General features: G+C 37.0%; 1 protein-coding gene across 2 annotated transcripts; it reads right to left on the bottom strand.

Moving 5' to 3' along the window:
* Positions 1–172: 172 nt before the first annotated feature.
* On the bottom strand, positions 173–12,871 carry cfap298 (cilia and flagella associated protein 298). Of its 2 annotated transcripts, none has more exons than XM_062046760.1 (8): positions 12,774–12,850; positions 11,841–11,986; positions 9,075–9,242; positions 6,788–6,855; positions 6,021–6,179; positions 5,808–5,939; positions 768–863; positions 173–704 (listed from the first exon to the last, which is right to left on the bottom strand). In XM_062046760.1, exons 2-8 carry the CDS (start codon positions 11,977–11,979, stop codon positions 594–596), a joined length of 873 nt encoding a protein of 290 aa, XP_061902744.1. In that variant the 5' UTR covers positions 11,980–11,986; positions 12,774–12,850; the 3' UTR covers positions 173–593. The 2 variants fall into 2 exon arrangements, with proteins under 2 accessions (XP_061902744.1, XP_061902743.1); XM_062046759.1 differs by having other exon boundaries at positions 176–704; positions 12,713–12,871.
* Positions 12,872–14,831: the final 1,960 nt, after the last annotated feature.

Here is a 14,831-nt window from a genome sequence, read left to right as displayed (position 1 = left end):
TTGCCTTCTGGTTAGCTAATGTTTGCCCTGCAGGTAATAGTCACTTTTCCACCCCTTTATATATTATGTATAGTTGTAAGCCTAGTTGTTAAAGTGCACATCATTAATGTTAATTAAGCAATATCACATGAGAGGGAATGCTGTTTTTTTAATTCGAGCACTGCTGTGATTCGGTTAAAGATAATCATAACATAACATTCTCATATAATATGTTAATTTGCTTTCTTTAAGTAAAAAAAAAGGTCAAAGACAAAGCTATTCGGTTTCTTGTGAGTATATACACTTCACTGCCGATGTGGCAAATTGCCTCACTACGTTGCAGGTCTAGCTTGAACCTGACTTGCACCAAAGTTCTTAAAACCCAAGTCGCCGGGCCGAGAATGACAAAAACAAGACGTTACCTCGAAACGTTGGCCAGCGGGCTTTTATTGTGTGGTTCTCTCCAGTGACCACACGGACTTCCCGAGTGGGAGCTTCCTGCGCCCGCACTCTGAGACGTGGGACAAAGAGAGGAAAGGTGTTGCATCCGAGCTGTACTTTCACAAGCGGACCTCTGGAACAAAAGGGGGTGTGACATCATCTCCCTTCGGTGCTTATCTGGGCCCCCATTTAATGTTGGCGAGGCCTTGGAACTGCTTTTTGAGGGCCTGCCTGTCGGACCACTCAGAGTCCATGTAGGTGTCGTCGTCCGCCTCGTCCAGTTTCTGTGACAAAGGATCCGTGGTATGAAATATGAGCGGTGTGTGTTAACGAGTGCCTTTCTTCACCTTGAGCTCCTCCTGCCTCCTGTAGTAATGCATCATCATCTGCTTGTGCTGCTCGTCGCTCACCGGAGGCTCCCTCGCTGGTGCCCCCTGTCCTTTCTGCGGGGAACAGCAGCACACTCGTCATCACAGGAAGGAGGAGCCATATCAAAGCGGTCTCTAAAACGTCTCTCGTGCTTTCGTCCAATTGGTTGGACAACTTGATGGCTATCAAAACTGAAAGTTAACTTGACATGCTTTTATTTCACTCTCTCTCCAGGCTGGTACTTCATGACGACATTAGAGAAAATAATATATATATATATGCGTGTGAGATAGAGATGTCCGATAATGGCTTTTTTGCCGATATCCGATATTGTCCAACTCTTAATTAGATTCCGATATCAAGCGATACCGATATATACAGTGGTGGAATTACCACATTATTATGCCTACTTTTGGTTTTACAGGTTTTACAAAATAAATCAACTCAAGTTATGTAAAAAAAAATGCCAACATGGCACTGCCATATTTATTATTGAAGTCACAAAGTGCATACATTTTTTTTAACATGCCTCAAAACAGCAGCTTGGAATTTGGGACATGCTCTCATCTACCTGCTGCCACCTACTGACTGACACGGGGTATTACGTGGTTACTAGGGATGCAACAACTAATCGATTAAAATCGATTACCAAAATAGTTGGCGATTAATTTAGTCATCGATTCGTTGGCACTATGCTACGCGCATGCGCGGAGGCTTTTTTTTTTTTTTTTTTTGTGTGGTTATTTTTTTTTTTTTTTTTTGTTTTATAAACCTTTATTTATAAACTGCAACATTTACAAACAGCTGAGAAACAATAATCAAAACAGCGGCGGTGAGGCTACGTCTCATGAGGTGGCGTTAAGCTAGCCAATGATGTGGTCATGTGCAGCCGTCTCCTTAGCTGGAAACATTTGAAAAATGGCGCAGGAAAACAGTACTGATAGTTTAGCGGAGAAACATCTTGAGGTTATTGCTGCAATGGAGAAAAGTGTACGACCTACACTAGCGTTCAAAAGTTTGGGGTCACATGGAAATGTCCTTATTTTTGAAGGAAAAGCACTGTACTTTTACATGAAGATAACTTTACAGAAATACACTCTATACATTGCTAATGTGCTAAATGACTATTCTAGCTGCAAATGTCTGCTTTTTGCTGCAATATCTACATAGGTGTATTTCCAGCAACTATCACTCCAGTGTTCTAATGGTACAATGTGTTTGCTCATTGGCTCAGAAGGCTAATTGATGATTAGAAAACCCTTGTGCAATCATGTTCACACATCTGAAAACACTTTAGCCCGTTACAGAAGCTACAAAACTGACCTTCCTTTGAGCAGATTGAGTTTCTGGAGCATCACATTTGTGGGCTCAATTAAACGCTCAAAATGGCCAGAAAAAGAGAACTTTCATCTGAAACTCGACAAGTCTATTCTTGTTCTTAGAAATGAAGGCTATTCCACTAAATTGTTTGGGTGACCCCAAACTTTTGAACGGTAGTGTAAGTGGTCAAAAGTGTGGGAACACTTCACTTTAAAGACTTCAAAGAAGAGTGTTTCCTGCAAAATGGCACGGAAGTACAACATTGCTTCAGGAGCACCTGAAGAAGAAACATGTTGCAGCCATGGATGAAGGGAAGAACTCACAGTACGTAACTTTTGAAGTCCATAGTGGCAACAAGCATTCATGAGTTCAGCTTTTTTGTGAGTAACGTTAAAGTTCTGCCTTTGTTGCAACGCGGGGCTGATGATGTGTCTCCGGCACATTTGACTCCGTTTTGAGAGAGAAAACGCACGCTTACCAATTTGGAAATAAACGTAACGGACAGAAATATCTCAGGTTGGTTTCATAATGGATCAATGTAGCCGGGCCCGATAAAGCTATATAAATATATTTAGATTTGAGTGACGCTTTAGTATAACTAAACGTTATGAAGGTGCTGGAATATTTCATGCTATTAGAGGCAGCCTAAAATGAATCCTTTATTATTCACAACAGAAACGTGTACAACAGGGGTCACCAACGCGGTGCCCGCGGGCACCAGGTAGCCCGTAAGGACCAGATGAGTAGCCCGCCGGCCTGTTCTAAAAATAGGTCAAATAGCAGCACTTACTAGTGAGCGGCATCTATTTTTTAAATGGTATTTATTTACTAGCAAGCTGGTCTCGCTTTGCCCGACATTTTTAATTCTAAGAGAGACAAAACTCAAATAGAATTTGAAAATCTAAGAAAATATTTTAAAGACTTGGTCTTCACTTGTTTAAATAAATTCATTATTTTTTTTACTTTGCTTCTTATAACTTTCAGAAAGACAATTTTAGAGAAAAAATACAATCTTAAAAATTATTTTAGGATTTTTAAACACATATACCTTTTTACCTTTTAAATTCCTTCCTCTTCTTTCCTGACAATTTAAATCAATGTTCAAGTAATTTTTTTTTTTTTATTGTAAAGAATAATAAATACATTTTAATTTAATTCTTCATTTTAGCTTCTGTTTTTTCGACGAAGAATATTTGTGAAATATTTCTTCAAACTTATTATGATTAAAATTCAAAAAAATTATTCTGGCAAATCTAGAAAATCTGTAGAATCAAATTTAATTCTTATTTCAAAGTCTTTTGAATTTCTTTTAAAATTTTTGTTCTGGAAAATCTAGAAGAAATAATGATTTGTCTTTGTTAGAAATATAGCTTGGTCCAATTTGTTATATATTCTAACAAAGTGCAGATTGGATTTTAACCTATTTAAAACATGTCATCAAAATTCTAAAATTAATCTTAATCAGGAAAAATTACTAATGATGTTCCATAAATTATTTTTTTAAGTTTTTCTCTTCTTTTTTTCGGTTGAATTTTGAATTTTAAAGAGTCGAAATTGAAGATAAACTATGTTTCAAAATTTAATTGTCATTTTTTTCGTGTTTTCTCCTCTTTTAAACCGTTCAATTAAGTGTAAATATCATTAATTATTAATAATAACATAGAGTTAAAGGTAAATTGAGCAAATTGGCTATTTCTGGCAATTTATTGAAGTGTGTATCAAACTGGTAGCCCTTCGCATTAATCACTACCCAAGAAGTAGCTCTTGCTTTCAAAAAGGTTGCTGACCCCTGATGTACAATATCTGATTCAGTTCTGATGAGTTACATTTCTGTGTTATTGTTGGTGTATGCTGCACCCCCAATGTCCACAACATGGTGCCAGTATGCTGGGTTTTTCCAATAAAATACTGGAAAGGATAGAAATGTAGTTCTTTTATCCGATTATTAATCGAAGTAATAATCGACAGATTAATCGATTATCAAATGAATCGTTAGTTGCAGCCCTAGTGGTTACCCTGCAGAGTTTTACACAGCACAGACACTATTTTATTATTATTTGCACATTATAATTGTTGATTTGCAAAAAAAATTTTTGGGACCAATTAGGTGAAGTTGCATAATTTCCCACGGCACACTAGTGGTTGAAAAACACTGCCCTAGTGGTTATAGTCGTGCACGCACACACAATAGTTGTGTGAGCGCACCCACACAACTCTTATGCCACTACCAACATGTAAGTTGTTGGCGACTTCCAAGCAACTATGCCTCTAATACAGGGGTCAGCAACCTTTTTGAAAGCAAGAGCTACTTCTTGGGTAGTGATTAATGCGAAGGGCTACCAGTTTGATACACACTTCAATAAATTGCCAGAAATAGCCAATTTGCTCAATTTACCTTTAACTCTATGTTATTATTAATAATTAATGATATTTACACTTAATTGAACGGTTTAAAAGAGGAGAAAACACGAAAAAAAATTACAATTAAATTTTGAAACATAGTTTATCTTCAATTTCGACTCTTTAAAATTCAAAATTCAACCGAAAAACAGAAGAGAAAAACTAGCTAATTTGAATCTTTTTGAAAAACTTAAAAAAAGGATTTATGGAACATCATTAGTAATTTTTCCTGATTAAGATTAATTTTAGAATTTGGATGACATGTTTTGAATAGGTTAAAATCCAATCTACACTTTGTTAGAATATATAACAAATTGGACCAAGCTATATTTCTAACAAAGACAAATCATTATTTCTTCTAGATTTTCCAGAACAAAAACTTTAAAAGAAATTCAAAAGACTTTGAAATAAGATTTAAATTTGATTCTACAGATTTTCTAGATTTGCCAGAATATTTGTTTTGAATTTTAATCATAATAAGTTTGAAGAAATACTTCACAAATATTCTTCGTGGAAAAAACAGAAGCTAAAATGAAGAATTAAATTAAAATGTATTTATTATTCTTTACAATAAAAAAAATTAATTTACTTGAACATTGGTTTAAATTGTCAGGAAAGAAGAGGAAGGAATTTAAAAGGTAAAAAGGTATATGTGTTTAAAAATCCTAAAATCATTTTTAAGGTTGTATTTTTTTCTCAAAAATTGTCTTTCTGAAAGTTATAAGAAGCAAAGTAAAAAAAATAATGAATTTATTTAAACAAGTGAAGACCAAGTCTTTAAAATATTTTCTTGGATTTTCAAATTCTATTTGAGTTTTGTCTCTTAGAATTAAAAATGTCGGGCAAAGCGAGACCAGCTTGCTAGTAAATAAATCAAATTTAAAAAATAGAGGCAGCTCACTGGTAAGTGCTGCTATTTGAGCTATTTTTAGAACAGGCCGGCGGGCTACTCATCTGGTCCTTACGGGCTACCTGGTGCCCGCGGGCACCGCGTTGGTGACCCCTGTTCTAAGAGTAGCACGTGCTACTCTGGCGGTCTCTAGTGGTTGAGGGATCAAATGACACCTCTAATAAGATTTGCATGTATTTCGAAGAGAAATGCTTGAATTAATTGGATTTTCCTGGAGAAAGCGTTAGCAGGTTTTCAGTATGTGGAAAAAGAGGGCACTCCAATGTATACTCACTCAATATAGCTTTTCTAACCTGACAAATGAACATCCTGTGGCATGATGTCATCTTCAAAGGCAATAAAAAAGACCCAGGAGTTTAAAAAGTATTTCTACGTGTACTGGTCCCACCTTTTGGATTTTGACCAGCAGCTTGGTCTTGTCGTTCTTGCCGATGTAGTCCTGCAGCTTCTTCCCTCTCTGCATCTCCTTGGCCGCCCACCACAGCTGGCACTCGGCCTCCTCCAGCACCTGCAGCGACGCCTGGGAGGAGGAGGAGGAGGAGGAGGAGGGTCAAGTCAGTGGGTTGTGGACCTGAGTGGGCCGTGAGCGAGGACTGCTGACCTGCGTCCCGGAGAGGTCCTCGCGGTCTTCAAACTCCAAGCGTATGGGGTCGTGGGGGGGCAGCCCCATGGGGTACACGATCATGACGGCCCCCCGCAGCTGGTCCAGGCCTTCCTTCACCATCGCCATGGTGACGCAAACGTTAGCTTCCGCTTGTTTCTGGAGGGAGAAGGTGTGGAGTGAAGGTGTGTTTCTGGAGGGAGAAGGTGTGGAGTGAAGGTGTGCTTCTGGAGGGAGAAGGTGTGGAGTGGAGGTGTGTTTCTGGAGGGAGAAGGTGTGGAGTGGAGGTGTGTTTCTGGAGGGAGAAGGTGTGGAGTGAAGGTGTGCTTCTGGAGGGAGAAGGTGTGGAGTGGAGGTGTGTTTCTGGAGGGAGAAGGTGTGGAGTGAAGGTGTGTTTCTGGAGGGAGAAGGTGTGGAGTGAAGGTGTGTTTCTGGAGGGAGAAGGTGTGGAGTGAAGGTGTGCTTCTGGAGGGAGAAGGTGTGGAGTGGAGGTGTGTTTCTGGAGGGAGAAGGTGTGGAGTGAAGGTGTGTTTCTGGAGGGAGAAGGTGTGGAGTGGAGGTGTGTTTCTGGAGGGAGAAGGTGTGGAGTGGAGGTGTGTTTCTGGAGGGAGAAGGTGTGGAGTGGAGGTGTGTTTCTGGAGGGAGAAGGTGTGGAGTGGAGGTGTGTTTCTGGAGGGAGAAGGTGTGGAGTGGAGGTGTGGTGTGGAGTGGAGGGAGAAGGTGTGGAGTGGAGGTGTGAGCAAGACTTTCAGGACTCTGACACTCACCTTGGAGATGAGAGCTTTCACCTCGTCCACCGTCTGAAGTAAGACTGCTTTCATCTTGTCTGTGGGTGCTGGCACAAAAACACACTACATGTGACACAAAAACACACTACATGTGACACAAAAACACACTACATGTGACACAAAAACACACTACATGTGACACAAAAACACACTACATGTGACACAAAAACACACTACATGTGACACAAAAACACACTACATGTGACACAATAACACACTACATGTGACACAAAAACACACTACATGTGACACAAAAACACACTACATGTGACACAAAAACACACATCAACACACTACATGTGACACAAAAACACACTACATGTGACACAAAAACACACTACATGTGACACAAAAACACACTACATGTGACACAAAAACACACTACATGTGACACAAAAACACAATTAAATTGACCTTATTTGACCTTTCTTTAGTGTATATGGAGCATGTTTTACATTCTACTTACCTTCTGTCTTTTACTTACCTTCAATAAACTTTAGTTTACCTTCCTTCATCTTTTAGATACAGTAGCTTGTTTTACTCTGTTTACTTATTTTACTTTTTATTTACATTTAATTAATCTTATTTTACTTTTTATTTAACTTTTTTTACTTTTCTTTGACTCCTTTTACCTTTCAATGATATTCTATCTACCTGGGTATTTACCTTGTTCTACCTTCTGTTTTCCATCTTTTACCTTTTATTTAACTTGTCTTTAATTACATTGTTATCTCATTTGACCTTCTATTTAAATTGTTTGACCTCTTATTGACCTTATATTTACAATATTTTATTTTACCTTCTAGTCAACATGATTGACCTTTTATTTACATTAAATTGACCTCCTTTTACCTTCAATTACCTTATATTGAGCTTGTTTTACTTTATTTTACCTTTTGTCTTCTATTTTCCTTTTTATTTATCTTATTTTACCATCCCTTACCTTCTATTTAACTTGTTTACCTTTGATTTATTTTCTAATTACCTTATATAACTAATTTTACATTCTATTTACCCTTTTTCTTTTATATACCTTTTTATTCATCTTATTTTACCATATTTTACATTTTATTTAACTTGTTTACCTTTTTTTAAATCTTATCTTACCTTCTATTTACCTCTTTCTTATTTTACCTTCTATTTACCTTGTTTACCTGTCATTTATCTTCTAATTACGTTATCATTTCTCTCATTTTACCTTCTATTTAACTTGTTTACCTTTTATTTATCTTCTAATTGCCTTATTATTGATCTCATTTTATCTTCTATTTACCTCTTTCTTATTTTACCTTCTATTTACCTTGTTTACCTGTCATTTATCTTCTGATTACATTATTATTTCTCTTATTTTACCTTGTTTACTTGTCATTTATCTTCTAATTACGTTATTATTTCTCTCATTTTACCTTCTATTTACATTATTTTACCTATTCTTTTATTTATGGTATTTTACCTTCTTTTAACATATTTTACCTTCTATTTAACTTGTTTACCTTTTATTTATCTTCTAATTGCCTTATTATTGATCTCATTTTATCTTCTATTTACCTCTTTCTTATTTTACCTTCTATTTACCTTGTTTACCTGTCATTTATCTTCTGATTACATTATTATTTCTCTTATTTTACCTTGTTTACTTGTCATTTATCTTCTAATTACGTTATTATTTCTCTCATTTTACCTTCTATTTACATTATTTTACCTATTCTTTTATTTATGGTATTTTACCTTCTTTTAACATATTTTACCTTCTATTTAACTTGTTTACCTTTTATTTATCTTCTAATTGCCTTATTATTTATCTCATCTCACCTTCTATTTACCTTTTTCTTATTTTACCTTCTATTTACTTGTCATTTATCTTCTAATTACTTTATTTCTCTCATTTTACCTTCTATTTACATTATTTTACCTATTATTTTATTTATGTTATTTTACCTTCTTTTAACATATTTTACCTTCTATTTAACTTGTTTACCTTTTATTTATCTTCTGATTGCCTTATTATTTATTTCATCTTACCTTATATTTACCTCTCTTATTCTACCTTCTATTTACCTTGTTTACCTGTCATTTATCTTCTAATTACGTTATTTCTCTCATTTTACCTTCTTTTTACATTTGACCTATTTTACCTAATCTTCTTTTAACATGTTTTACCTTACATTTGATCACTTTTGATCATTTCCACTCACTAGAGCATGAATGTAAGCAGGAGAATGTCATGACATGATGATGGAGTAGTGGTTGCAGTGCAGGTGCTAACCTCGTCCATTGCGCCTGCCGATGTCGTCCTTGTTGAAGACGACACCACCACTGGGCACACACTTGTCCTCCCACTCGTCCTTCAGCTTCAGATCCAGGATCTGCTCGTCCGTCAGACCCTGCATGTTAGGAGGCAGCGTGATGCCGTGCTCCGCCAGCTCACACATCTCTAAAGGGGACAACTTTAGGTCGTGACACAACATTGACCAGCTGTGCACTGGCACACAATGACCAGCTGTGCACTGGCACACAATGACCAGCTGTGCACTGGCACACAATGACCAGCTGTGCACTGGCACACAATGACCAGCTGTGCACTGGCACACAATGACCAGCTGTGCACTGGCACACAATGGCGCCCTCACAAACACATGCAGCAGGAAAATGCTGCAATTACATAAACAAAGTAGGATTAAAAACAAATGCTGCAAATAGTAAAAACTTGGGGTGTTCTTATCCAATATTGATATCAGCAAAAAAAAACAAGTATTGACTTTCATGTAAAACGTGTGATATCATGTGCGATACAAGCAGTCCTGCAGCGCCTTTACTTGTGTGTGATATCATGTGCGATACAAACAGTCCTGCAGCGTACTTGTGTGTGATATCATGTGCGATACAAACAGTTCTGCAGCGTGTTTACTTGTGTGTGGTATCATGTGCGATACAAGCAGTCCTGAAGCATACTTGTGTGTGATATCATGTGCGCTACAAGCAGTCCTGCAGCGTACTTGTGTGTGATATCATGTGCGATACAAGCAGTCCTGCAGCGTACTTGTGTGTGATATCATGTGTGATACAAACAGTCCTGCAGCGTACTTGTGTGTGATATCATGTGCGCTACAAGCAGTCCTGCAGCGTACTTGTGTGTGATATCATGTGCGATACAAACAGTCCTGCAGCGTGTTTACTTGTGTGTGATATCATGTGCGATACAAGCAGTCCTGAAGCATACTTGTGTGTGATATCATGTGCGATACAAACAGTCCTGCAGCGTACTTGTGTGTGATATCATGTGCGATACAAACAGTTCTGCAGCGTGTTTACTTGTGTGTGATATCATGTGCGATACAAGCAGTCCTGAAGCATACTTGTGTGTGATATCATGTGCGATACAAACAGTTCTGCAGCGTGTTTACTTGTGTGTGATATCATGTGCGATACAAGCAGTCCTGAAGCATACTTGTGTGTGATATCATGTGCGATACAAACAGTTCTGCAGCGTGTTTACTTGTGTGTGATATCATGTGCGATACAAGCAGTCCTGAAGCATACTTGTGTGTGATATCATGTGCGATACAAACAGTTCTGCAGCGTGTTTACTTGTGTGTGATATCATGTGTGATACAAGCAGTCCTGAAGCATACTTGTGTGTGATATCATGTGCGATACAAACAGTTCTGCAGCGTGTTTACTTGTGTGTGATATCATGTGCGATACAAGCTGTCCTGAAGCATACTTGTGTGTGATATCATGTGCGATACAAACAGTTCTGCAGCGTGTTTACTTGTGTGTGATATCATGTGCGATACAAGCAGTCCTGAAGCATACTTGTGTGTGATATCATGTGCGATACAAACAGTTCTGCAGCGTGTTTACTTGTGTGTGATATCATGTGCGATATAAGCAGTCCTGAAGCATACTTGTGTGTGATATCATGTGCGATACAAACAGTTCTGCAGCGTGTTTACTTGTGTGTGATATCATGTGCGATACAAGCAGTCCTGAAGCATACTTGTGTGTGATATCATGTGCGATACAAACAGTTCTGCAGCGTGTTTACTTGTGTGTGATATCATGTGTGATACAAGCAGTCCTGAAGCATACTTGTGTGTGATATCATGTGCGATACAAACAGTTCTGCAGCGTGTTTACTTGTGTGTGATATCATGTGCGATACAAGCAGTCCTGAAGCATACTTGTGTGTGATATCATGTGCGATACAAACAGTTCTGCAGCGTGTTTACTTGTGTGTGATATCATGTGCGATACAAACAGTTCTGCAGCGTGTTTACTTGTGTGATATCATGTGCGATACAAACAGTTCTGCAGCATGTTTACTTGTGTGTGATATCATGTGCGATACAAGCAGTCCTGAAGCATACTTGTGTGTGATATCATGTGCGATACAAACAGTTCTGCAGCGTGTTTACTTGTGTGTGATATCATGTGTGATACAAGCAGTCCTGAAGCATACTTGTGTGTGATATCATGTGCGATACAAACAGTTCTGCAGCGTGTTTACTTGTGTGTGATATCATGTGCGATACAAGCAGTCCTGAAGCATACTTGTGTGACATCATGTGCGATACAAACAGTTCTGCAGCGTGTTTACTTGTGTGTGATATCATGTGCGATACAAACAGTTCTGCAGCGTGTTTACTTGTGTGTGATATCATGTGCGATACAAACAGTCCTGCAGCGTGTTTACTTGTGTGTGCTAGACATGCGTAATAATCATTGAACAATATTGCAGTGTAAAACGGCACATTTGTCAACATAAACAAATATCAAATTATAATATCTGCAACTTGGTAACACATACAAAGTCCCCAAAGCATATTAGAAAGTATCCGGTAACAAACGTGTCCGCATCATTCAACTTCATGAGTTATTGTGGCCACAAACATAATGACTGCTCCACTTCAACTTGAAAGTCCATTCCAGACGGTTAATAATAAATAGGTCAGTGTTTTTTTTAATTTTTTATACCTACCATTATTTTTCTTACGCCCCACAGGGAAAACAAACATTGTGCGTGCCTTACCGGAACATATTCGGCCCACTTTGAGTCTGCGGTTATAAATGGCTGTGATTTCCTGCAGCAGAACGTCCACGGACGTCTCCACGCCGGCGTTGAAAAGAAACTGACTCTCATCTCCGCGCTTTACGTGCAGAACAACCATCTTGTGCCTGGAGATGAAAACAATAGTTGAATAAACCTGCACGGCGTGTGTGTGTGTGTGTGTGTCGCGATGACGACGACACAACAACAGTGTAACCATGGCAACGGCAGAGCTTCTAGAAAGTACGCGGAGGCTAGCATGCTAGCTCACGTCAGCTAAACGAGCCACCGCCAAAAACAATAAACAAAAATCCCATTTCCTGGTCTTGTTTTGAACACTTCAGTATAAACGGACTACATTAATCATTACAACGTAAAATCACGTTAAAAAACGTGTTACCGTAATGCTCGATAAAATAACGCAACCGCTTTAGGTATGACTATTTATGACGTCAAGAAGACAGATAGAACGATCTAATATTTACATCATGTTATCGTTGATGGATGTATTCTTTTTATAACACCAAAAAAGACGCTTTTATCGCAAAGGCGACGTGGTGAAATATAGAGCTGCGCTTCTTTATGAAGCGTTACGGTAAACGCTAGCTAGCTTACGCTACATGTTATTAGTATAAGACAGTATCACTATGTTACATTCATATACGTTGTACTTGACTATTTACATGGTTTAATGTTCACTTCAAAAGTAATTAGTCACTTGAAAGGAGTAAAATAGTGACTTTTAGCGCTATATTGTCGACGTCGCCCGCTTCCGCTTTAGCCAGCTTGCTAGCTCAGCGTGACATACTCGGTAAACAAATGTTGACGACACAAACAATGTAACAATAACGTACCTTATGCACTCCAAATGTCAGTTTTTCACATTTGTTTACAAGCGCTCACTTAAAAACTCACAAGTACTAGCATTGGTAGATATTACTACCCGATCGGTACCGAAAGACCTAATCGGTTCACGCATGCGCGAAATCTACGTCACTTCCTTTATTATTATTTTTAACTTTTTTTTTTTTTTTACGTGCTGCGATATTTGAATGTTTCATTAAAATTTTGTGTAACCAAAGAGTTTACCTGGTAGTAAAATATAACACGAATAAAAAAAATAGGAAGTATTATTATCGTTACAATTTCAACCACTTTCACTCTTCTGTCATCGCAATGAATGACGCACGGGGGCGCTACTGAGTCTCATTTAATAATACATTTTTTAAATATTGATTTTTTTAACTTTAACATATATCTGCGGACGAACAAAATGGAGACTTTTATATTGTCCATATTGGGAATTAGTGAAGTGAAGTGAATTACATTTATATAGCGCTTTTTCTCAAGTGACTCAAAGCGCTTTACATTGTGAAACCCAATATCTAAGTTACATCTAAACCAGTGTGGGTGGCACTGGGAGCAGGTGGGTAAAGTGTCTTGCCCAAGGACACAACGGCAGTGACTAGGATGGCGGAAGCTGGGTTCGAACCTGCAACCCTCAAGTTGCTGGCACGGCCGCTCTACCAAACGAGCTATACCGTCCACTTTATTTACAATTAATGTAAATAAAGTAGTAAAAAAATATGTATTATGAGCACATCGTCCAGGTTTCTGTACAGTTTCAAAACTAATATTTCTTAAATAATGTTTGTTTTGTTTGTAGTAACTAATATGACTTTGTTGCTGAAATAAAGATTATAAAAAAAAGAAAACAACAGTGGGACTGCTCAGTGACAAAAGCAGTTTAGTTGAATTCAGGGGGTTCTTAACCAATTTTAGCTTAGGGCCCCAACTACCACTACAGAGGGGCCCCGGGGCCCACTCAAATATGAACACTGCATTAGTAGTCTTACTCTTGATTTTGATCATATTCAATAATTATATCTAACCTAACCTGCTAAACCTTGTCCAATGATAGAGAAACATGTGTTAATCACAAATATATTATCAAGGCTTAGGTCAGGCTGATTACCAAAATAAATACTAGTCAAATATACTACAAAATAAAGGACTCAAATATTGATAAACAATACATTTGCATACATTTACGCGGTGCGAAAATAAATTCTAACTAGATTAATAATAAAAATTAAGTTAACTCACAAAAATAAATACTAGTCAAATATACTACAAAATAAAGGACTCAAATATTGATAAACAATACATTTGCATACATTTACACAGTCCGAAAATAAACAAATTCTAATCAGATTAATAATAAAAATGAAGTTAACTCACAAAAATAAAAACTAGTCAAATATACTACAAAATAAAGGACTCAAATATTGATAAACAATACATTCGCATACATTTACGCGGTGCGAAAATAAACAAATTCTAACTAGATTAATAATAAAAATGAAGTTAACTCACAAAAATAAATAGTAGTCAAATATACTACAAAATAAAGGACTCAAATATTGATAAACAATACATTTGCATACATTTACACGGTGCGAAAATAAACAAATTCTAAATAGATTATTAATAAAAATGAAGTTAACTCACAAAAATAAATACTAGTCAAATATACTACAAAATAAAGGACTCAAATATTGATAAACAATACATTTGCATACATTTACGCGGTGCGAAAATAAACAAATTCTAACTAGATCAATAATAAAAATGAAGTTAACTCACAAAAATAAATACTAGTCAAATATACTGCAAAATAAAGGACTCAAATATTGATAAACAATACATTTGCATACATTTACGCGGTGCTAAAATAAACAAATTCTAACTATATTAATAATAAAAATGAAGTTAACTCGCAAAAATAAATGCTAGTCAAATACCGGTATACTACAAAATAAAGGACTCAAATATAGATAAACAATACATTTGCATACATTTACGCGGTGCGAAAATAAACAAATTCTAACTAGATCAATAATAAAAATGAAGTTAACTCACAAAAATAAATACTAGTCAAATATACTGCAAAATAAAGGACTGAAATATTGA

This window comes from Entelurus aequoreus, linkage group LG05 (assembly GCF_033978785.1).
Source record: "Entelurus aequoreus isolate RoL-2023_Sb linkage group LG05, RoL_Eaeq_v1.1, whole genome shotgun sequence".
NCBI lineage: Eukaryota > Metazoa > Chordata > Actinopteri > Syngnathiformes > Syngnathidae > Entelurus > Entelurus aequoreus.
The sequence above is the reverse complement of the archived record's forward strand: the minus strand, read 5'-3'. Positions and strand labels throughout refer to the sequence as shown.

Coding starts and splice junctions, on each gene's coding strand:
- cfap298 (XM_062046759.1), bottom strand. CDS start 11,979: ATGGTTGTTCTGCACGTAAAGCGCGGAGATGAGAGTCAGTTTCTTTTC. Junction 6,856..9,074: donor CGGCAGGCGCAATGGACGAG/GTTAGCACCTGC, acceptor TTTTTGTGCCAG/CACCCACAGACAAGATGAAA. Junction 864..5,807: donor TGCTGGTCAAAATCCAAAAG/GTGGGACCAGTA, acceptor TGTTCCCCGCAG/AAAGGACAGGGGGCACCAGC.